General features: G+C 53.2%; 2 protein-coding genes across 2 annotated transcripts; both read left to right on the top strand.

Moving 5' to 3' along the window:
* Positions 1-12,724: 12,724 nt before the first annotated feature.
* Positions 12,725-15,603, top strand: LOC102570376 (receptor-transporting protein 2). The gene is made up of 2 exons (XM_019499035.2): positions 12,725-12,870; positions 15,078-15,603. The coding sequence occupies exons 1-2, from the start codon at positions 12,725-12,727 to the stop codon at positions 15,601-15,603; spliced, it is 672 nt and encodes a 223-aa protein (XP_019354580.1).
* A 1,635-nt stretch (positions 15,604-17,238) lies between these two features.
* On the top strand, positions 17,239-21,155 carry LOC109286060 (receptor-transporting protein 3-like). Its single transcript, XM_019499037.2, has 2 exons — positions 17,239-17,530; positions 19,799-21,155. Exons 1-2 carry the CDS (start codon positions 17,385-17,387, stop codon positions 20,331-20,333), a joined length of 681 nt encoding a protein of 226 aa, XP_019354582.1. The 5' UTR covers positions 17,239-17,384; the 3' UTR covers positions 20,334-21,155.
* The last annotated feature ends 2,411 nt before the right edge of the window (positions 21,156-23,566 follow it).

The raw sequence follows: 23,566 nt of genomic DNA on the forward strand, positions 1-23,566 counted from the left end.
AACACCCCGGTCGCGAATGGCTCCGTCAGCAGCAGGATCCACCCAAACCCTCTCATCGGAGAGCCCCCCACTGCAGCCTGTTTGGGGGGCTGGGGCAGGCCTCCTAGATGGGCAGGTGTCCTAGGGACAAGGCACTGGGGAGCTCTGCCTCCACTGACTCCGCTCCTCACTCCCCATGTGCTGCTCGGGTTGGTCCAGTGCTCAGCTCTCCCACAGAGCATCAATCCTGGCCTGAAACCCAGTCCTGCGTCCCCCTGCACACAGCCCTGCCGATGACCCTCGGTCCTGCACCACAATCCCCTCTGTCTGGCACTGCCAGCTGTAGTGACTGGAGGGGTCCTAATGACTTGCTGTCCCTGGAGGAAGCTGAGCCCCAGACAACTCATTGCTACTTGCGATCTTGCGCTAGAATTGGCAACTGATGCTCCAGAGGGGAAGGGCTAGAGGTGCAAAGCCTCGGTCCTAGCACTGAAAGCCGTTCAGCTCCTATCTTTGCTTTTCCAGCATGCAGAAGTTGCATAAGGGCGGTGAAGAGATGCCACAATGACGCTGGGCTCCAGGGGATGCGTTCGCCATGCTGTATGGGCTTCTCAGACACCCGTGGCTGGTCTAAGACTAGGACTGAGGCAGGAGGGAGCTGTGTGGCTGTGGTGGCCTGAGCTTTTGGCTGGGGAGACACCACGATTTGTGGCTGCACCGTGCTCTGGATTTGACCTCACCGAATTAAGCAGAAAACCAGTGGGTGGGCCTGGGTCTGACCCCTCCTTAGCTTTGCAGCGGCGTCCCTCCATCGGCATCTGTAGATTTGCTCCTGCTTTTCACCAGCACAAGGGAGAGCAGAATTTGGTCCGGAGCAAATACCCTGCAGCTAGACGTGACATCACGGATCTGATTCTCCGTGGTCCTGGCATCCTGTTTGATCACGTGGCTGTGCGCACGGTGGGAAATGACCTCCAAAAGAGGACTGGGGTCAGTAGGTCCAGCACAGCCTACGTGCATGGTGGGAAATGACTTCCAAAAGGGGCAGATCTCAGGGGACCAGGCTTGTTTGGTCCCGCACAGCCCTTGCTCATGGACAAGGCACCTTGGTCTCAGCGATGCGTTCTCCAGACTGGTATAAAATTACTGTGGCGGGGCGAACCTGCTCAGCCAAAGCAGGAGGGTGCCTAGCTGGGAGAGCTTTCCTGGCATGCTCACCCCTGGATATCAACACGCACACATGGATATCTCCAAGGACATGCACACGCATGTGTATACACACAGCCTTCTCTAAGGCTCCCAGGGACTTCTTAATGTTGCCTGAAGCCTGCTCCTGTCCTCGCCTATACTGGGACCCGCCAGCTGATGGTGTCTGAAGTCCTGCTTCCCTCTGCGCTGCGCCCACAGCAGGGCAGGCTGGGTTCACTCTTCCTCGCCGCTGCACGGGCTGCAAAGTGCTGCTCTTTCAGCAGTGCTGGTGCCGGTTTGTCCTAAGGCGGTGGCTGTGGTCTCCGCAGCAGCTCCCCGTTTCCTGTGTACTTTGGTCTGCCAGAGACGGTAACCACTTCCGACCACAGATACCCAGCGCTGACGAGGGGAGAGGGGCCTTGTCTCATTCCCTATTGGTGCTGAATTGCTTCGTCAGCCCCACCCCGGGCCCTTACCGGGGATACACCCGGGGCGCGGCAGAGCTAAGTGGTTCAGGCCCCTGCGATCCCCGGCAGCTAAGTCCAGACTCAAGATCCATCCCGTCCCCTTTCCCGACCTGGAATAAGGCTCCTCGTGCCCAAGGGAGCAAGAAGTGACTCAGGTGAGAGATGTTAAAACTCCTCGGGCTGTTTGCAACAGCATCCCGCCAAACAGAGTAACATTACACCACGTTTTCCACTCCGAAGCAGTGTATCGCTCACCTGCTAAGTACTTGCAGGGTTGATGTGTCACAGCATCACCCGGCAACTCTTGCTGTTTCCACGGTGATAATTATACCTACCGCAAGTGGGTGTTGTGCAGCTTACCGACTGTTTCAAAGGGGTGTTAGGATCCATGGAGGGAAAGTGCCGGGAAGGACGAAGCGCTGCTCTCAGGTGCTTGGGTCCACGCAGCAAATGGCCAGGGCATGGGCAGGATCTCCAGCCTGGGCTCACTGGGCACCCCGTGATGGTGAGGCATAGCTTTGTCGACTGTATTTAGACAGGGCGACCGCCAAGGTCTTGCCCAGGTTCCCACCCATGCGCTGCCGGCTGACATCTCTCACCCATTTCTGCTCCTTGCTAGAGGCTGGCATCCTTCCTTTCCCCAGCGCTGAGCCTCGGGCTGGCTTGCACTCAATGTTAGGGTGACAGACAGTTTTCATTTCCTCCCCGTTGCCTCCTTTTGCTTTCTCTAGTTTTGCTTTGAGTTTGCTCTGGCATCTCACCGTTTTCCCTTTTCCTTCCTCCCTCCCTAGCTGCTGAGCCGTCAGCCGCGTGAATGGCTGCATTGAACGTGCCCTCCTGGAAAGGCACCGGCTCCCGTGGCTTGAAAGCCAGCAGGGTGGCCGGCTATTGTTTGAGGGGATGCCATAACCCTTGGTCTGACAGGCCGAAATGATCTCCGTGCAGCTACAACTTGGAGTATAATGCTTCTTTCCAAGTGCCTCTCTCCTGCTGCCCTTACAATCAAAATCTCCGATGGTTGCAGGGAGCACAGCGCTGAACGAGCTTTCCATCAAGGTCACCCACATGGATATAGCTTGACTCAATAGCTGTTCTCTGCCCTGCATAAAATGAGGTTAATTGGGATGAGATACTCAATTAATTTTAACAGAGAAAGAGGACCGCAGAATAGGGTAAGAGAAGGTTAAAGCTTGTTTAGAAAAGGCAGAAGTATTCAGCTTGGCCTGGCCCAATGAACTTCACTCTCCATTGCTTCAACACTGCACTAAAGCCATCTCTGATCCATTAGCAATTATCTCTGAGATCTCTTGGGGAGTTGGAGACTGCTCAGAGGAGCGGAGAAGGGGAAAAACACAACTTTTCTTGAAAAAGGAGGACCTGGGGTATTCAAGACTGGTCAGCCTCACTCCCAGCCCTGGAAAGGGTCCAGAACAGACGCTTAAATCATCCACCTATAATCACCTACAAAATGGCAATCAACACAGCCAACATGGCTTTGAACAAATTGCATCCAACCAATGTGATTTCCCACCGGTACTGGTCTAGATGATGTGGTGAACTGGCCTAGATGGTGAACTGGCCTGGATGATGTGGGAAAGAATAGATGTGGTATACGCTGATTTTAATAAGGCTTTTGGCACAGTCCTATGTGAGATTCTCGTGTGTAAATTGAGATATGATCCAGATGAAATTATTGCGATGGGGGGGTGCATTTGGCTGAAAAGCTGTCCTCGGAGAGTACTTGTCAACGGTTTGCTATACAGTTGGGAGGACATTTCAAGCGGGGTCTGACTGAGGCCTGTCCTACCAGTGGCACTATCCAATAGTCCCATTGATTGCTGGGATGATGGCACGCACAATGGAAGGGTTGGAAGCACTTTGGAGGACAGGGTCTGATACTCAGGAAAATCAGCAAGACAGAGCTCCGGACAAGGAGGTGCAAGGAAATCTACTCAGGAAGGAGAAATCAGAGGCACAACTATAAAACAAAAGCGGGATAAGCAGCCCTATGGCAGGAAAGACCCGGGAGTTATCACGGATCACAGACTGAATGAGACCCAACCAGGGGGTGTTGTTGCAAAAAAAAAAAAAAAAATAAGGCCAATATTATTCTCAAATGCATTCATGGGAGAGCTGTAAGTGAGACCCAGGATGTAATTATTCTGGCATGGGAGAGGCCTCCATGGAGTCCTGGAAAAATATGTGGCCAGGAGGACAGAAACCAGGAGGATAAGAAGCTTAGCACCTGACTTGCAAGGAGGGGTTACAAGAATCAGGATTATTTATTGTAGGAAAGAAGAGCCCCTCGACAAACCTACCTAGGGCTGAAAAAGGCTGCTATAAAGAGGATTATTATCTGTTGTTCTACACCACCGTAAGAAAAGAAGCACTGGGCTTAATTTGCACCCCAGAGATCTAGCCTGGGCTACTTGGAAAACTTTAATTTGAGGCTTAATTCAGGCTTCCTGGGATCCTCTCAGCTGGGGAAACATTGAGGGAGTCAACATCATGTGGAAGGACCCAGCGAGCTGGGTGGAAGGCCCTGCCGGAGGGGGGGTGAGGGAGACTTGCCATCTATATGTGGCGGGCTTATCCGTAGCAGCATGCGCATCCGGGCTTGGACAATCCTCGTTGCGATTGGTGGGACACTTCCATCAATCAGGCGATTGCTGGGGAGGGGCTTGCCCCGGCGGACCTGGTTGAAGCCTGCACATTGCTTCAACCTGATTGGTCTGTTTGCAATCTGGGGGTGGAGTCTCCGGAGGGAATAAAAGAGCAGCGTGCCCAGCACACAAGCGGCTGCATTGAGGGATGAAGAAGAGGACCAGGCAAAAGAAGAGCTGGCACGAGCTGGCTAGCAGGGGTGGAGTTGTTGCCCCGAAGTGCCCGAAGACCTTCCTCGCCGGACGGGAGCAACAAGCAGCTGCAACCCACAGCCCCATTGCTGAGAAGCGCGGTGTCAGTGTACGGATTGGTGCACAGGGCCGAGACCCTGGGAGATGCATGAGGCAGCTCGGGTCCCCAACCTCTGGCAAGTGGCCAGGATGCAATGCCAACAGCATGGCATGGAGCGATCTGGGAGGAATCGGGACCCGTGAGAGCCGCTTGGGGTGACACGGGTCTACATCCACTGGCACGGGGTCAGCAGCTCGGTGCAGACAGTGCTGTACAGAGGTTCTGGGAGTGGACTGAGCCCCAGTGCTGCACAAGACGGGTCTGGCCTCCAACCCCTAGCAGAAGGCAGAGCCATCGGTGCACATGACAGTGCACAGGGCCACCAGTGGCCAGCGGCCCAACAGGAGCCAGTGGCCTTGGAGGCCTTGCATGTGAGGAGCAACTCAGCCAAGGGGGACTAGGACCATCTATCCAGGCCCCGGAGTCATGAGTTGCTGGGGAAAAGGATTCCCACAGGGGAGGGGAATTCCTCCCAGCTAATACGGGGCTCCTAGAAGGAAAGCGAAGGGAGAGGGCCCTTGGGTTTAGGGGCTACCTCGGGATTGTGAAAGCCCCAAGGGGCATTAGGGTCTTCCCCCACCAGTCCCTGGAGCACTGGCAAGGCCTCAGGACCCATCAGGGTCTTGGGGACCCTTAAAGAGTTAAGTTTTATTTCTGATGCTATATGCCTCATATTTTGTAAGATAACGCCTTATATTTTGTTATTCCTGTGTCATGATAATTGTTGATTCGTCGATATGTGACCCCACCAAAATCCTTGCTGGCATCCCTCTCGGCCACCCACCTGTTGCTTATCCGTTCTTGATTTGTGCTCACCTGTACTGGTTTACTATTTGCCCCATAGATTTATGCCAAAGTTGTACGTTTGCAAATATGTCTATTAATATCTCTCTCTCCGTCTATTTTTATTAATAAATCTGTATATAGTTACGTCCATATTGTCCCGGATTGTCTCTGTAGGGAATAGAGGGAGACTGGGCTTCAATTGCAGTTTCCTCTCACAATACTCCTGCCTAGCCCTTCCACTGGGGGAGGGAGCACTTACCCTGGTTCACCCAGGTTACATATAAGGAAACCCTAGGATTGGGGATGGGTACAAGAGGGGAAAAGAGGAGGCAGAGGATGAAGAAATCCTTGCAAGTAGTCAGGGTGCCTGCCTCGGTGTACAGAAAAGTGACTCAGGCAACAGGGGAGCTGAGCTGATGCATCACCCAGCCCCAGGGAAGTGAAAGCAGCAGGGAAACACCCACGGAGCGGCTGCATTTAGCAGCTGTGTCCTTGAAAGCAATGTGAAGTCATGGCTGTGAGGCCAGCCCCGGTGCCCATGGGAACGCACCCGGTTCACGGCGGCTGCCGGGAAGAGCCTGGCTCCCGGGCGGTGCTGGGAGAGGGGCGCGTGAAATGGAACGAGATGCCAACGCTATTTCACCTTCGTGGGTGGGGGACGGGGAAGTCCCTATTAGTAATATCGGCCCAAAGGCTTTAATAGAGGGAGTGGGGGCCGGCCCGTTCTCAGAGATGACTCCGGTGCTCGGGGAGTCGTGTTTTGACTGTTGCTACCGTGACGCATGGCTTTCCATGACTGCAAGCTTTCTCGGGCTGGGGGGGCGAGTGCAGAGCCAGGAGAGGGGAGGTCGGGCTGTTCTGGGACCCGGGGGATTTTCCCAACAGCTGTATGAGCCTCAGCAGCATTTGGGAACAGCTGTCCTCTGGAGAGGAGACACACAGACCAGGTGCTACTGGCTGGACCTGCCGTGGGTTTGGGGAGGAAGAGCTGTTTTGTGACCACGTCTCTCCTAGCCATAGGACCGGTGGGTTGGGGCAGAAGGAAGGGTCCATCTCACACAGTTCAAAACAGATTGAGATTCTCCACGGAGCCAAGAGGATGTAGACACCCACCTGCCAGGGAAGTGGATGGAAGGGGAGGTGCCTAAATCTCCCAGGCTGCAATCTTGTCACTGCAGGAGACATTCAGGGGCCATTACTGAGTGATTGCACAATCTGAACCCTCTGGTTTTTGTTCGTGTCATCGAATCCCCATCTTGCCGGTGATGCTGCTGTACTAAGCACAAGGCAAACAACACCCCACCCCCTAGCTATAGCTGCGGTGACAACAACAGTACTTATGTCACACCCAAAGGTCCCCTGCGTGCATGGTGAGATGCATCCCACATCTTTGCTTTCATTCTGCACCATGCTGTTGTGCGTGGTCTCTCTTTCTTTCATAGATTCATAGATGTTAGGGTCGGAAAGGACCTCAATAGATCATCGAGTCCGACCCACTGCATAGGCAGGAAAGAGTGCTGGGTTCAGATGACCCCAGCTAGATGCCTATCCAACCTCCTCTTGAAGACCCCCAGGGTAGGGGAGAGCACCACCTCCCTTGGGAGCCCGTTCCACACCTTGGCCACTCAAACTGTGAAGAAGTTCTTCCTAATGTCCAGTCTAAATCTGCTTTCTGCTAGCTTGTGGCCATTATTTCTTGTAACATAAGATTCGATACGATGAATGCTGGTGCTAATCTATGGCAGCGTAAAGCCCTCCCCGTGGCTGATCAGGCAGCGAGGCATACACAGCAGGTGGGAGCCCTGCTATTATTTCATAGCTTTCATAGACATTAGGGCTGGAAGGGTCCTTGTATTATCCACTCTCTGTCATCGTGGCCCAGAGATCTTTTCTGCCCATCGGGCTTGTTCTGCGGTTCCCCTGGTTCTCCTATGGCTTTTGGCCGTGGAAATCCATGTCCCAGGCTTGGCCCTTCTCCCCAGCATAGCTAGCTGCTTGGTTAGTACCTCGGCTATCGCAAGGCACACAACCCAGGCCTGTTCACAGCAGGCTTCTCTGGGGAGGGGCTGTGCACAGGGCTCTTCCACAGGTCCCATGGCAAACCTGCCAGCTCACGCCTTGCAATTTGCTGCTCATCTCAGCGCTGCGATCCCAGGACAACCGGCTCCGAAGAGCCTGGAGCTTCGGGGATGCTCAGAGACCCACGAGCCCATCCACCGATGACTGCCACATCCCACCCAGCTCAGTCCAGCCCCTGTGCGTGAGCCCCAACGGGTGCATGGAAAGGATTTGTGCCTTGTGCTTGGGGCTGTCACCCCCCTCTTTGCTGACCTCAGTGATGAGGTCATCCCAGTAATGCTGCTGATGTCACCGGTGCAGTCCCACCAGCCTGGACTCCGACCGCATCTCGCTGCGTCTTCAAGGAACATCTGAAGCAACCTGTTTTTCCCCGGGGAGAAGGCAGGGCAGAGAAAGCAGGCCACAACCGTCTCTGCCCCCGCGGCAGATGTGGAAACTGAGTGACGCTGCCTCGAGACCCGGCGCAGGGGCCCGCCGCGACCACATGAAAGGGCTCTGCGAGCGCAGGAGTGGGAGCAGCCAGGCAGGCAGAGGGTTAAGTCGCTTCCCTTTAGCAGAGAGAACAGGGCAGCTGCGCCCACTGAGCGCCACTGCCACGCAGGTGGGGCTGGGGGAGCCGATTGCTGAGCCAGGCAGCCTATAAAGGGAGCGCAGAGAAGGGGCTCGGCCCTTGTAGGGCAGCTGATGGAAAGGAAGGGATGTGGGCTTTGCTTGGAGGGGAGAGGGGCTGCTGCTGGCGAGGGGGGGGATCCTTGTGTTAGGTCTTGCCTAACTGGCTTTGCAGAGTCCTTGTTTCTATTGAGTCTCCCTTGCTGGCTCTCAGCACCTATTTTTCTCCTCCTGGGAGCCAGACCTGCAGCCTAGCTGGCCCCTGGCTAGTGCACCCCAGCTATTGCAGGGCCACAGTTGTGAGCTGCATCTCCCCAGCAGTGCTGGATCTCCCATCCGGCCGATCCCAGTTGGAAACAAGCACCCTTGCGCATGCAGTAGGCAGGAAGCAGATCCCCACCTGAGCAAGAGCTAGGACATCCCGGCTATGAGGGCTCATGCTGGAAGGGCCCGCTGTTCTGAATGCTCATGTCCAGGCTGATGGAGGGGTGGTAATGCCAGCCAGCACTGCGCAAACAGCCCCCTTCTTCCCATGCACCTGAAACAGCCACCGCTGCTGCCTCGTGCCTTCCCATCTGCCTGCTGCCTCCTTGCACTGGCAAAATGCTTTTGGGCAGGGACCATCTCTTTGTTCTGGGTTTGCCCAGCACCTAGCACAGCAGGTCCATGCACTGGGATAGAACTTGTTGATTATTTGGGGGGCAGGAAGGGGAGTATCTGGGACAAGAAGATACTGGTTCTTCTCAAAAGTAAATGCTGCTGATGGGGGGATGGATCTGTTCTAGCAAAGAGCCAGAGTATTACTGCTGGGATAAGTTCATTGAGTATTCATTGGCTTAGCTTCCTTGAAGTCAATTTTTACCAGCTGAGAATCTGGCCCAGGTTATTAAATTACTGAGGATCATTTGGTTGCATGGATCAGAGAGAGTCCTGCCCTGGAGCGACATAACTGAGCTGCATAACGAGTGCTTTGAGCCACTTAAAAGTGTTAATGTGCGGACCACCCGAGGGTGAAGAGTTCCAGGAGTCACCTAAAATTAATGTGCAACAAGGCCCTTGGCGAGCACCATACAGGGCAGAAGGAATTAAGGCACTGGGGAAGGTGACTTATCTTGGGAGTATCACTGCGAGGACTGACTCTGTGCACATGCATGCAATGAGCCAGCCCCCAGTCCCTGCAGCCCCCGTATCACTGCATGCATCCAGCCTCCCCACACGGGACTTGCCAGACCAGATCAGACTGGGGCCTCCAGCCTCAGACGCTCCCCAGCACCAGCCGCCCCAGCGGAAAGTGTGAGAGGCCCTTCGTGGACCACTGTGGCATAGCCCAGCAGAGCGGAAGCCCCGGGACACCCATTGTGGTTGAGGTCTCCCCTGAAGCCAGGAGTCTCGTACCACTTCCTCCAGCTCAGCTCATGCCGCGGAGAGAGTGCCAGAGGAAATGCCACCGCTGTTTCCCACGCTGCCAGCCCCAGCCTTGACCTCCATGTCTAATAAACATCTCCTGCTTCCTTTTCCTTCCCCCCCAGAGCCAGGGCATCTGCCAACAGGAGAAGTATTGATATAGGGCTCTGGAAGGAGAGCAATTCACTTGCATGGCAGCCTCGCCGGCTGGGTGCAGGCAGAGGCTGGGCATTCGGCTTAGCTTGGGGTTAGTTTATTGCACTCATCTTTTCTATCAGTGCATGAACCAATACCTAGGGACTGCACATGTCCACTGGAGACACTTTATTATTTATTGCCTATTCCAGTGCTGCTCATAGCCTGGTCTGGGGATTGCTGTTGGCTCGTAAATCACTGAGCTCTGGCTGGCTTATTTGAAACCCATCTCTTTGGTTATTTTTCTATTGCTATTACAGGGATGTGTCATGCGGCCAAGCAGAAGGGAAGTGATCAGCGCAGTTTTAGATGGGCCTGCTACATGCTCTCCTTACTATTCATTTCACTGCACAGCCGGCACCCCATTGTGCTAGGCGCTGTACAAACACCGATCAGAAACCCGGTTCCTGCCCAAAGCATGGGGCAGTCAACCAACCCCTCTGTCACCACAGCGTACCCTCAAGGAAAACGCTTGAGACCTGCTGGGAGAAGCTATCTGCTGTCTCTTCCTCCCCACTGGTGACGAATATTGAACTCGCTGCTTAGGAAGTTGGTCCAGGACGTGACCATTGCAGTTGTGGCAGTTGGGTTGTTTGTGGAGAGTCAGGTATAGAAGAGGAAGCAGGTCATTACTGTTTCATGCACGGTGCTCTGTGCAAGAATAAAAGGGCTCCATTTGGACTGCAGCTGGGACTATCATGCGCTTGCAGCCATGTGGTGCTGGGACTATCATGTGCTCGGAGCTGCTGCTTGCAGCCATGTGGTGCAGCGTGCGCTTGGAGCTATTGCAAAACTCTCTAAGCACGTGGAGCTTCTTGGTGTCGGCCTCCAAATCATCCCCCTACAACTTGGCTTCAATCTACAGGGAACTTGAAGGCTGTCACATTTTCCAGCTGGACAGACCACAACACACACAGCATTACCACGTATTCCTATTTATATGATGGTCATGCCCTGATGCTGTACACCCAAGCTTGTTAGACATAAGGCCTGCTTCAGAAAATGCCTTCTTGGCAACAAGAGCATGCTGCTGGCTCCTGTTTGGCTTCTTGTCCACTGTCACCCCCAGGTCCTTTTCTGCGTCTGTAAGTCCCCGCTGACTCTGGCTGGGAGCCCCGACATGCAGGCAGTTTTATTTTCAATGTGCTGTTGAAGATGTCAGCCGGCAGGAAGCCATGCTTCATTGCATTGGTGCTGTACTGTTACTTAACCATGCTAAATATGGATCAGAGTCTGCCTCTGCAGCCTTTTTATTAGTGGTGTATTATTTTGATGCTGTTTCCCACAAGCCCATTCGACTGGGGTAAAGGACAGCAACATTTTCATTGCTAAAAATACACTTCACGGCACACTGGTTAAAACTCACGCCCATTCAGCTGCGACCCAGGGCTGAACATTACTGTACTGAATGAAAAGTATCCCTGCTCCAGAAAACTCAACACCCAACTAAATCCAATGGATTCCCTATGCATGATCACGTGTTTGGCTGTAGTATCTTCTAGCAATGCTCTCTCAGGGAAGGGATGGTAATGGAGGTCAAGATTGTGGTGTTTCTTTTTCAGCCACCATTTAATAAATCATTTCTTGAAAAGCCATTTTTATCTTTGCCATCAACATGCTTGACTTGGCCTGTATTTTTTGACATATGTTGCGACCCTTCACAGTTTCCTTTATCTCAGTGTTCATTTGAAGCCAGTTAAAAGCATCTCTGGCCCTTCTATAGGTAGTTCAATCTCTAAATAGCCCTTGTATGTCATTTGAAACATGCTCCTCTCTAGAAGCATAGGAATCACCATCTTGGTTTTAAACAAAAACCTCTCCAGTCCTGAGCATGTCACCTTTGAGTGGTAATAGTGGCTTCAGAGATGATGTCCTGCCCATCCTGTGCTAATAGGCTTAATTGCTTCCTCTGGGATCTCATCCTTGGCAGAAGCTCTGGCGCTCACAGTCCGAGATGAGACTCACATGTTTGAATTGAACTGAGATGCACTGTGTGTTGCTCGGGGCTTTGTTTGATTTCTTTTTTTTGGCAGATACTCCACCCTGTTCATCGCTGAGCTTCCCTACCCCTGGAAGATGTCCTGCAGCTCGTACTTGCTTGCCGACCTGTGGTTGTTTTCCACATCGCCGCTCTACGTGTTATTTGTACAGCCTCTGATTTTGAGCTCCACAAACAGCTCCTTTTTAATGTAGTCTACTGGACTCTTTTATACCCCCAGCGTCCGAGCATTTTCCACCCCCCGGAGAAGCTTCAGTCTGCCCGGGATGACTTTGCTTTTGAAAACCCTTGAAAACCCCAACTACTCCAACCCTGCCATTGTCACAACGAAGGCTTCTGTCTTCTCTTCCACTAGAGGCAAGGCTTTTAATGGCGATATCGTTTATTGTCCCAGTTTACCCGCTGGAAGAGATGCTAGGCACAAAATTGCCCTTCTGTTTCTTGCAGATGCACCGCGAAGTGCTGTTTAAACCCGCTCCACGTCGTAATCTAAATTTCCAGTCTCTGCTATGCCGGGGGCTTTTTGCCTCTCTTGCCATCACCTTGGCTGAGTTTACTCCCGAGGCCAGGTGTTGTTCAGTGATCACTCAGAGCCAAGGAGCTTGCATGCTTTGGTGTGAGCTCAGCCTAGTGTAGCACAAGGCTCTGTGCAAGGCAGCGCCCCTTCCAGCTGGCTCTTAATGCCCACGATTAAAAACTGCAAAATCAGCAGGCCCATTTAAAATAGCTCCCTTCCTCCTGTTCTGCTGTGGTCACATCCCACTCTGGCTCGTATCTCATAAGCCCAGTGGTATCAAGAGTCCCTGTGACTGTGAATCACGGCAGCTGGTTCCCCTTTTGTCTTGGGTGCATTGGTTCTCCCCCAACGAGCCCAAAACGTGGGTGAGTGCCCAGCTGCCGATGCTAGGAAAATGAAAGTCTCCCAAGAAGGTCCGTGTCATGGGCGGGCCCAGCTGCAGATGTGGAAAGCACAAGAAGACGGGACTTCAGTCCAGATCCCATCAGCAGACGCAGGTCCTAGTCCGGAAACGAACCCAGCTCCACACGCCAATAGTTTGGGACCATGGAGATGTGGAAGCAGATATTTTCACAGAAGATGCAGCAGGTGCACCCAGGGGACAAGTGGGCCCTTAAGCTAGATGACAACCTGCAGCCCAATGTCTTGGGGCCAGGATGGATGCAATTCCTGCAGCAGCGTGCATTCGGCAGGTGAGGAGGATACAGCAAAGCAGCCTCGGAGGCCTTGGAGCTGCGGTGGTTTCCCCCTTCAGTGCTAAGGAAGAGGTGGGCTGGACAGTACAGGGGGCTTGATTCACGAGGAGTAAGGCTGGCTGCAGTGTTTTCCTCCTAAATCTTTACTTCATGGGAAAAGTCTTTTTTGATAACACAGACATTTTTGGGGCGTGGGGGGGGGGGGGAATTGCTGTTTTCATCCCAAAATGTTCAGGGTCTTGTTGCAAAACTGACAGGTTTCCCCTTGGGTTTGCCACGATCCTTCCAATTTTTCCTGCAGGTAAGGAACCCTTTCCGTCCCCTTCAGTCACTGCATGTGAGCGGTTGCTGAATTTCTCCCCTTGCCTGTCGACATGTCGAGCTTTTTGTATGCGTTCTGTGTTTGTGCGAATAAGGACTCGACTTGCCATTTCTTGCAATGCATGGGGACCTGCCGTCTCATATTTATACGGATGCTGGACGTGTGTTGAAAGGGTCTCACATGCCAAGGGTTTCACAAGAACTTAGGAGTAGTGACAGCTTGATTGATCGATCATTGGAAAAGTTACGCCAGAGGAATACAATTCCCTGGTTTATTATTCTTGGCTATACTGATCAGGGAGTAGAAGCAAGAGCATGAGGCTCAGGTGGCTAATCTCAGGGCACAAAGAGTGAATATTGAATAGTTAGAGACAACTCTCCAGCGATTTGCGCTGTGTTGTTTTGGAGTCAGAAGGGTTGGGTGAATTTTTACCAACAGCCAAATACACGTGGAAAAAGAAATTAAGATCAGATCATGGCTGATTTGCTAACCCCCAAAGTGGGGCTAAACCATAGGAAATGCTAAGGAATAGTTTGACTGGATTATGGAAGCATTTGCCACGTGCCCGTCCTTCCAGCTCCTAGCTCCGGCGTCCCCCAAATGCACTGGACCCACCAGACAGCAGCGGGAGCAGCAGGTGGAAGGGAGGTGGTGGAAACAGGTGGGGAAAGGCAAGAAAGGGGCAGAGGAAGAGGGAGGCTGAACTTTAGGGGCTGTGATGAGATGGCTGAGAGAGAGGGTTGAGGTGTGAGAGCGGGGCCAGGCCACATGGCTGATGTCAGGCACCCTTCATTGCTGGGAGCGGCCCATTGACAGAGCTGGGAGTTACGTCCGGTTGTCCCCAGGCTGGGCCAGAGCCCTCCACCCACACTTTCCTTTTCGTTTTCTTCTTCCTCCTATTTCCCCAGGTTCAGGCTTGGTGCTCCTACGGCTCTGCCTGCTGAACAGCACCGAGCCCAGCTCACGTCTGGGTAGGGGCAAAGCTATCACACTCAAAATGGACAGATGTTGTTGCTCACTAGTACCCCCATTCCTGGCTTGGGAAACCACTGGCAGTAACCAGTAACCATTGCGGCATTATTGATTCTGCTGCGTGCCAGGAGGTGGTAGCCTGCATAGTAATAGCTACAAGGTGCATATTGTCTGTATTGGCTGGTGTGCCAGAGGCACCCCTTAAAAATAATAAAAAGAACAGGATAAAATTGCAGTGGAAAAAAGGCTTTTAACCTCAATTCAGTTGCATTTTGGTCCATTCCCATTATGACAACTTCAGTGATGTTTTGTTCCATAGCTTTGGTGCACAGGATGATCTCCTTTCCGGCCATCAAATTTTGTGATCATTTTAGATCATTTTTGTGTGTGTTGGGGGGGGGGGAAGGCAGATCCAGTTCTTCCTGTAGCCAGCACTCCTGTAACACATCTCTTATACTGAAAAATACAGTGCATCTGCATAAGAGCTGCCATTGACTGGGTCAGACCGTAGGTCCATTTTGTCCCATCTCCTGTGTCACGCAGCAGCAGCGGAGGCTGGAAGGGAGAGTGATTGGATCTGAAGAGGGCTTTTCCCCCCGTCCCTCTCTCCCTTGCAGCCTCCAGCATTTAAGGTTCAGGACGTCCTGATGCAGAGGCTGTGCCCCTCTTGCCCATGCTCAATAGTGACCGATGCCCCTTTCCTCCAAGAAGGGGTCCAATCCCTTTTTGAGTCTGGCTAAACTCTCGGTGTCTGGTGGCCACGAGTCCCACATTGCAATGACGTGCGGCGTGAAAAGCAACTTCCAGCCGCCGCTCCTCCTGCAGCTGCAACGGCCCCCGCATGAGAACGGCTGGTGGGATCAGGGATGCGGGTCGGGGCTAAGTTCGATCTGCTCCTTTCTCCCATTAGGTTCCAGTGTTCCCAGTGCCATCATGCCTGGCAGTCCGCCCAGGTGCACGTGCTCTTCCACATCCACCTGGACCGGAGGCAGAGAGAGGGCCAGGTGAAGATGAAAATCTTCAGGCAAGAGTGCAAGAAATGCCTCCTGGTCGTGCTGGAAGAGCCACAATTCAGCCCCCGGCATGTCAAGAGGGTGCTGGATAGCCTAGGGCGGAAGATACGCCAGAAGTGCTATGGGGAAGCTGCCCATCCCAACAGTGTGCCCACCATCGTTGCGGGAGACCCCACAAAGGGGTCGCACGACAGCACCTGCTGTGGACTGGGTGTTTGCAGCATGAAACATGAAACACAAATGCTGCCCGACGTGATTGTTGGATCCACTTGCACCCGCCCCGACCAGTGGGAACAGACTGGGGTGGCAACAGGGGTAAGCAGCGGCTTCAGCTGGCGGCAATGTTGTTGCTACAGCTGTTGCGTGCTGGCTATTTCGGCCGTGCTCTTTTTGCTTCTGCTGTATTTCACCCCCAAGAAGTAGAAAGCCGGCTCTCACGCTGGTCCCTTGAGCCACAGCTGCCAGAATAATTATAGGTCATTTCCATACATACATGTGCAGGGTTGAATGCATCATCGAACGCATACGTTACAGATGCTCACAGCTGCAGGCACCGCGTGTGCTTGAAACCTGTTGCTTGAATCATGTCGCCTGACATAGCTCATGTAGGGCTGTCTTATGGCTCTCCTCACCGAGCATCCCCAAATCATCTGAGGCTGGCACTAAATAACCAATGTGCTAAAGATGTAGCTAGTGTAAAACATGTGAGTGTGTATTAGATAACAGAAAGAAGGGATGCATGTGCCAGCATTCATCAGTGTGCCCGGAGAGGAGATAAGACCTCTGGGCACCTGCACTGTCCTAGACCGTGACATCTTGTATAAGTGCTGCTTTCCAAGGACCCGCTCCAGAAGTAGTTTTGACTGGTCCTGCACCGCGCAGGAGAGAATGGGGGGCTTATCTCCCCCGTGGTGGTGCTGGCTTTGAAAGGAGATGGTAGAGACAGGCCCTAAAGGCTCCATGTGCGGATATAGAGGCATAAGTGCTGAGGCTTGGGTAAGGGTCCAGGAGGTGACATTTGCACATCGGAGCTTCATTTGGAGATGGGTCAAGCCAATAAAACTCGGTTAACTTGGTGAATCACCTGGTGTGTTGCGCAGCTCGTCACCCGGAGTTGGGAGCACAGCAGGGGGTTGGCAGTTCCCATCAACTAGTACCCTTTGGGTCCGACCCCCAGCCATCGGACCGTGAGCTGTTGGACATCTGTGCATGCATGCGTGTGTGTGTGTGTACATGTGCAAGAGAGAGAGAGGAACAAGGCAGGTTCTCAGGGCACGGGGGAGCAAGCTGCAGTAATGCCAACTCATAAAAAAATCACAAGACTCCCGATGTCCAAGTCAAACGAACTCTGACCCACGATCGCCTGATAGAGACATCAGATCTTGGGGTTTTTTCTTTTGGTGCATGTAGACAGTGCCTAGCTGGTAAGTCTGTGGAGGGGAAGGGGCAGAGGGCGAGGGAAGGGGTGGATGGGTGCATATCGAGGTCCCCACGGTGAGGGAGGGAGCGGGGCAGGGGCTGGGGTGAAAGGGGTGCTGGGGCTGGGGCGAGCATGCAACAGAGCTGTGGGAGGCTGTCTGTGCATGCATGTGTGCATGTGTGTGTGTGCATGTGTGTGTGTCTTCCCCTCACTCCCAGCCCCCCAGCTGCCCCTCACTCCACAGTACCCAGTATCCTGCCAGGGTGTGCAGAGACCCCCCCTCCGCTGGGCTCCAACCCTCCCACACATACCCACAGCCCCTCGCACCTTCACAGACAACGTCCCCCCACCCGTACACACATTTCAAAAATAGCATCTCATGATTTGCATTTCAAATCTCTTGATTTTCAAGAGTTTGTCTCATGATTTTCGACCTGCTGGGCCTGGCGATACTGAAGCTGTGGGGTGCACCCTGGCCGGGTCTGGCTGTTTCTATTCTCGGAGCGAACTCAGCGCCCTGGTCCCTGGGGAGAGGGTGGGGAGCGGGCAGGGGCAGCCATGCATTTCCCTTTTACTTTCATTTTTCACCAGCCCTGACCTCCCTTCCACTTCCTGGCTCTTGCAGTTGCAACCGCAAAGACCTGTGAGGACAGGCAAGCAACCTTGCCCAGCCAGCCAAGGGCTGTGCCCGGGGGTGCAAGCGGAGGTCATTGTCAAGCAAACACTGCCTTTCCCAGCTCAGCAGCGCAATCAGCGTCCCAGAGAGGCTCCAAAGAGAGTGAACATGGAGCTCTGGGAGAGAAAGTTCACTTTAAAGATGGCCCTCCGGGTACCAGGGCACAGCTGGTCCCTGACCCAGGAGGACAACCTCAATCCCTGGAGCTTGCCGTATGGATGGCACCAATTTCAGCAAAAAAAGTGCTTCGCCAGGTGAGACAAACTGGGCAGTGAACAAGGCCCCAGGGTGACCATGTCCTTGGGGGGAGATGAAGTAGGGAGGGTGTGGGGGAGGCTTTGACTGAGCAATCTCTGTGCCAATCTCTATTTTCATTGTGCTGCCAGGTGGGGTCGGTGGCTTGGTTTCCGTCCACAAACATGGACGTGTCTCTGTGCTAACATTCCCATGCGTTGCAACCATTTTCCTCCTGTTCATGTTCCCTGGCACTCCAACAAACCGTACCCCTGGAGATATTGCACCCTGTACCCCTGGAGATAATTGCATCCCGTGCCCCTGGAGATATTGCACCCCGGACCCCTGGAGATAATTAAATCCCATACCCCGGAGATATTGTACCCTGTACCCCTGGAAATAATTGCATCCCATAACTCTGGAGATATTGCATCCCATACTCCCGGCGATATTGCACCCCGTACCCCTGGGGATATTGCAACCCATGCCCCTGGAGATGTTGCATCCTGAACCCCTGGAGATATTGTATCCCATACCCCTGGAGATAACTGCATCCCATACCCCTGGAGATATTGCACCCCGTACCCCTGGAGATAATTGCATCCTGTGCCCCTAGAGATATTGCACCCTGTATCCCTGGAGATTGTCTCTAGTGGGTTGTGGAATAGAGAAAATCCCACACAACTTACTGATTCGTTTGATGCACTGGCTGGGGAAATTTTTAGCTATTGCACGATTTCACAATGATTGCGCACTTAATGCATACAACACAATTTTATTTCCTTTAAGAAATACCACAAACATTAAGAAACAATGCTCCAAATGCACTTCCTTAAAACAATTACAATTACAACTAAAAGTTAAATTTGAATCAATACTATTATTTTCATGATATACTTACAGGCCTAGAATTCTGAGAAGCCAAACACCTAGATATGCTTTCATTCCTCAGTAGTACAATTTAATGGGTTGGCCTCAGCAGTACAGTTCAATGGGCTGGCCTCAATACTGATAGGACTAAGCCCCCTTCCTTCAGTCCCTTTCCTTCAGTCCCTTTCGGGCGCTCCGTGGCTTCAGCGTGAACTAAGAGATTCGTGTTCACGGTTTCAATAAATTGAAACCAGCCACGTTTGCAAAGTAATGATCACACAATGAACTGAATAGTGGCACAGTACGTTTAGACCAGCCACACATGCAAAGCAGTGATCACACCATAAAAATAGCCATCCAGCTATAAAAACGGCCAACTAGCTACAAAGTTAGTGCTTGAAAATGAGTAACGACTTTATTGCTGCTGTCTATCCCAGTTTAATTTGCATGTGGAGCAGTTATGCTCCTCTTGTCAGGGAATGGAGCCGTGCTGTGTGACCTGAGCACCCAGACAACCCTGACCCCAGTTCTTAGAGGACAGAGGGCTAAAAATGATCCCTCCAATAACTTGAATTAATCTGCCTCTCAAGCCAGTTGCAAACCACCTCCGGGTTGTTTGGTAACAGGAACTGGGGTGAAGGTGCTGCAATAAATGCTTTCGTACCAATTATTCTTTCTGGTGTAGTGATGGGCGTGATGGTTTGAGGAGAGGCTGCTGGGCCACCCTCTCCTGCCCTGGCTGGAAGGTGCCGAAGGGGGAAGCTGCACGTGGCTCGGAGAGATGCAGCATGCGACAGCTGCCAAGGCTGCGCTGCAAGGGAATAGGAGCTACCCAGGGGAATCCTGAGCCCGTGCACCTGAAGGAAATGTTTCTCTCACAAGAGGCGGCGAGGCTGGGCTGATGCTCATCTGGGTACATCTATGTGCAATGCTGACTGCGCAGGAGCCTAATAACACCGCGCAGTAGCGTGCTGTGCAAAATCCATATGAATACACTACTGTGCGGTAGCATTAGGCTGCTACACAGTTGGCGTCTGTAAAAACCTGCGAGCTTGTACTACACTGCACAGGAGTGCCAGTTACTGCGCGCTGGTTTAACACTTGGTTATGCCAGCACTAAACTTAAGGCGCCGTAACTACGGCGCATTCATTGCTGTGTCGATGCACCCACTGGCCCTCAAGTGACATTTGTGTCTGTCCCAAAACAGAGGAGGAAACTCTGTGTGAAAGTTTTCTATTAAGGTATCCCTTTGAATTGGCAAGCCTGGATTCCCCATTGCTTTCCTTAGGAACAGAGCCTGGAAATGTGGGCTGTTGGTGCTCAGGGGACCCAGTCAATGGGGGCAGGGGAGTCTCTCCCACCCACGTGGTGGCTGGTGCTGGTTTTGGGTTCAGTGGCTTCTTCTCCATCCCGGCAGGTTCCAGTGCTCGAGCTGTCCCAACTGCTGGCCCTCCGCTCAAGTACTCGTTACCTTCCACATGCACCTGGACGCGAGGGAGAGACGGGGCCGGGTGAAGATGCGGCCCTTTGGGCAGAAGTGTAAGCGGTGCTGGGGCAGGAAGTTTGAGAAGCCGAAGTTCAGCGAGAAGAACGTCGAGAGGATCCTGGACAACGTGGTGCTGACGATCCAGGAGAAACTGTACCGGCAGCCCGTTGCCAACAGGCATCTCTTGGAGCCGCTGGTGGAAGATTACGTGGAAGGGCCTCACGACACCGCTCGCTGCGAGGCGTGCGCGCTGGGGATCTGTTACCTGAGGGATCTGGCCCCCCAGAGCCAGCCCTCTGCACCCCCCTACCACTTTGTTGCCACCGCTTCCCGGGCCGTCACCTCTCCGTCTGGCCCGCAGGCGCAGTGGGTAGCAGACACGAGAGATGGCACGGAGGCCATGAATTATGCGGTGGTCATTGTGATTGTCTTGCTCATGCTGGCGGCACTGTATTTTAGGAATTAGGACAGCCCTTCTTCAAAGTGGGTCCTATGCAGATGGGTCTCTAAGGTGTTGCTGTCTTGCTTCAAGCAAAGCAGCAAAGGTTGGATGGCATGAAAAGTGGCAGAAATGCAGACACATGCCCATTCACCCTGTGCCAGGCTTCCTTCTAGCCCAAGCAGCCTCACCTTTTCTCTCCCTTCTGCATGTGTCCAAGCCCTGGGCCCCTGCCCAGGTCTCCTGGTCCATCTTCTTGCCCTTCAGCCCTGGGAGTGGAGGGAGACACCTGCTGTGAGCTGTCAAGGGAGGGGGCACAGCCGCTGAGAGATACGGCCGCACATCGCTCCGGGGTCTGCACCACTGCCCCTCTTGACCCTCGGGACCTCCTTGGGGTCAAGTCCTTTGCTGGTGATGGAGCTGCTCCTGCTCTCAGCAGCTTGTCCCCTGCTGCAGCTGTGATGGACATTGCTGAGGACAGCGCGGTACAGTTCATTCGCTGCACCCCCATGCAGTGCCCTATACACATGTCTTTGCAGGTTAGAAAACAAGGGTTTGGCCATCAGTCGCACCGTCTTGAGTAGTGCTTTTCTCTCCAGCTGAAGGAGCTCTGGGCAGAGCAGCGTGTGGATGAGAGCCATTTCCTTCCTTTGTACTTTCCAAGGGAAACTCTGACTATATCCCTGCAAAAAATCTGCCCCTCTTCCACGTGCTGCAGCTCTCAGCAGAAGCCTCTGTGTTAGATGGCCTCTTTTCCCTCTGTCCTGGATTTTGCATGTTAACCGAGTGATATTTTCCTCCTGTTTTTTTTTCTATCCCTTCAATAAAGCATCCCTGTTGAAAATGCAAGCTCCATCTCCACAGGGTCGTTCCAATCTCGGAGGTTTTACCCAGGGTTACTCCGAGGGTCTTTTGCTAATTTGGCACAGGACAAGCTGATGCGAACGCTTCCGAACTTCCCTCCGGGTTATTGGGGTATTAAAAACCAGGCAAAATTCCCAATTGCAGTCATACAGCAGAGAATAGAGTCAGGCCCACTGCCAGGGTGTGTGGCCTCAGGCACCCCTGTGTCTGTGCTCCTTGTCAAGGCTCATCCCAGCCTTTGCATGCCTGCTTCTGCAAGCCCAGATTTTATATGCTGCAGATTCAGGTTTTTCTTTGTTTCCACCCATCTCTTGAGTAACTTTCTCTTGGACTAGTCAGCAGGAAACAGTGAAACACTGAGTCATACCGTGTGACCGTGGGCTGTACCTGGGGTTGTTGGTCTGCTCTGGTGTGGTCCCCGGAGACTGTTCATCGCAGTTCACTCAAAATGGTCCCTGCGTGGGCTCGTTTCATCTAGTGTGCCAGTCATTGCATAACTTATGTGAAGAGAAAGCAAGTGGTACATCCACGGTGAGTGGCTACGGGGGCTCCCGAGCACTGGTAGCGGTGAGACTCCCTCCGAGGTGGCAAAGCAGTACCAGCCACATCAGGCTCCCCCAGTTTGGATGGTCTGTGTGTGCGTGGTCAGGATCCTGGGGGTGATACAACACCGCCACTCCTAACCACCTTGTTGCTTATGAGAAAGAGACGGTGGGCTCCACTTCTTGGTAACAAAGGACTCTGCCAGGCTTATTGCTCACAGACCCCAAGCACTCCCGAACATCTGTGCCCCATTCGGGCACGGTGCCAGGTTATCTGCACACAAGACCTCCCCATAAAAGACAGCCCTTACCTCAGTGCGAAGTATCCAGGGTTCCCAGGTCTCATTTTATACACCGATCAGGATAACTTCACGTTTTTGACATCTGCGTTCTCACCAGCTACTAAGACATTTGCAGGTGCCGTTGTTCATGTCCCGTTCTCCCCACACCTTGAGGCCTTCCCACGAGACAGGGGGACTCATGTAACAGAGCTCTGTTTCAGTGTCTTGCGCCCGTCTTATCCAGCGTTGTCCATCCATTGGCCTTCTGCGGGGGTCCAGAAGCTAATACTCCTACCTTACCCAGCTAATACTCCTACCTTTCTGCTTAGGCTACATATGGTCTGCTTTCTGGTCATCAAGGTTGATTGCTCGTGCCGTTGCAGAGGCCCACTTCAGTTCATACCATTAATAGGCCTCTGGATGGTTTCTAGATGCGCTAATCAGTGGTTCATAGGTTCATAGAAGTTAGGGTCGGAAGGGACCTTAATAGATCATCGAGTCCGACCCCCTGCATAGGCAGGAAAGAGTGCTGGGTTCAGATGGCCCCAGCTAGATACTCATCTAACCTCCTCTTGAAGACCCCCAGGGTAGGGGGTTGTGTTAATCCATGTTCTAGCAAGGACTACAACAGCTTTTGTGGAGGCAGGTGTTTGCTTGCTCCAATGCACAGATGCCCAGGCCTTTATCAACACAGAAAGATGCTGGTGTCATTGCAGCCGTGTGGGGTGCACTGTCATCCCTGACAGCCTGGAAGGAAATGGAGATGCCAGCTTTTCAGGATGCATCCCTTGGATGGGATATTGCTGGCACCCCAGTGCTGCTAAGGACCTAAGACCTCTGTTCTGTGCTGGTGATCCATATTACAGTGCACCCTAAAAGCAGGAGCCTGCAGCCAGAGCTACTGGCCCAGGGGCTTGCTGATAACTATTGCGCCCTACTGAAGAAGGATCCCTGCAGGGGGTATTACATCCCCCAGCCCCCCCCAAGCATGTGGTTATGCCCCGACCAGCACAGGTCCAGGACAGCATGGTCCTGAGGGGTTAACTTCCTATTAAGCAAGGTCTTGGAATAGGCACCAAGGATGCGATGGGCAAGATCAGGATGCTTCATGAGTCTCTTGGCTCAACAGAGTAGGACCCCTTGGCACCGTTAGCAGCCATGGGGTGTAGAAAATGCTGCAGCTGCAAGCAGGCAGCTCCTGGGAGGTCGGGGAGGAGAAGCCGCTGGAGGAGCTCTGGCTGCCGGCATAGCTGAGCTGTGGGCCAAACCCCCAGGACCAGTCCACCAAACTGGGGGAGGTGAAATACGCCCAGTGCCAAAGCCCACCCTCCTCGAGCCACCTCACTGCACCCCCTCCTCTAGTGGTTCCCAAACTTTTTTAGACTCTGAAAACACCGGATCTTTGCTTTCACTCCTTTTTTGGGTTTATGTCGTGCAATGTGACGAGGCTGACTTAATGTGGCATCCTGCAGCACCCTTGAAAGGATCTCACGGCACCCCAAGGGCACGGTGGCACCCCGGCTGAGCACTGCTGCCCTGTGCAAACGCCAGCTGTCTGGTCCCACCCTGTTGC

The sequence above is a fragment of the Alligator mississippiensis genome, chromosome 7, assembly GCF_030867095.1.
Source record: "Alligator mississippiensis isolate rAllMis1 chromosome 7, rAllMis1, whole genome shotgun sequence".
NCBI lineage: Eukaryota > Metazoa > Chordata > Crocodylia > Alligatoridae > Alligator > Alligator mississippiensis.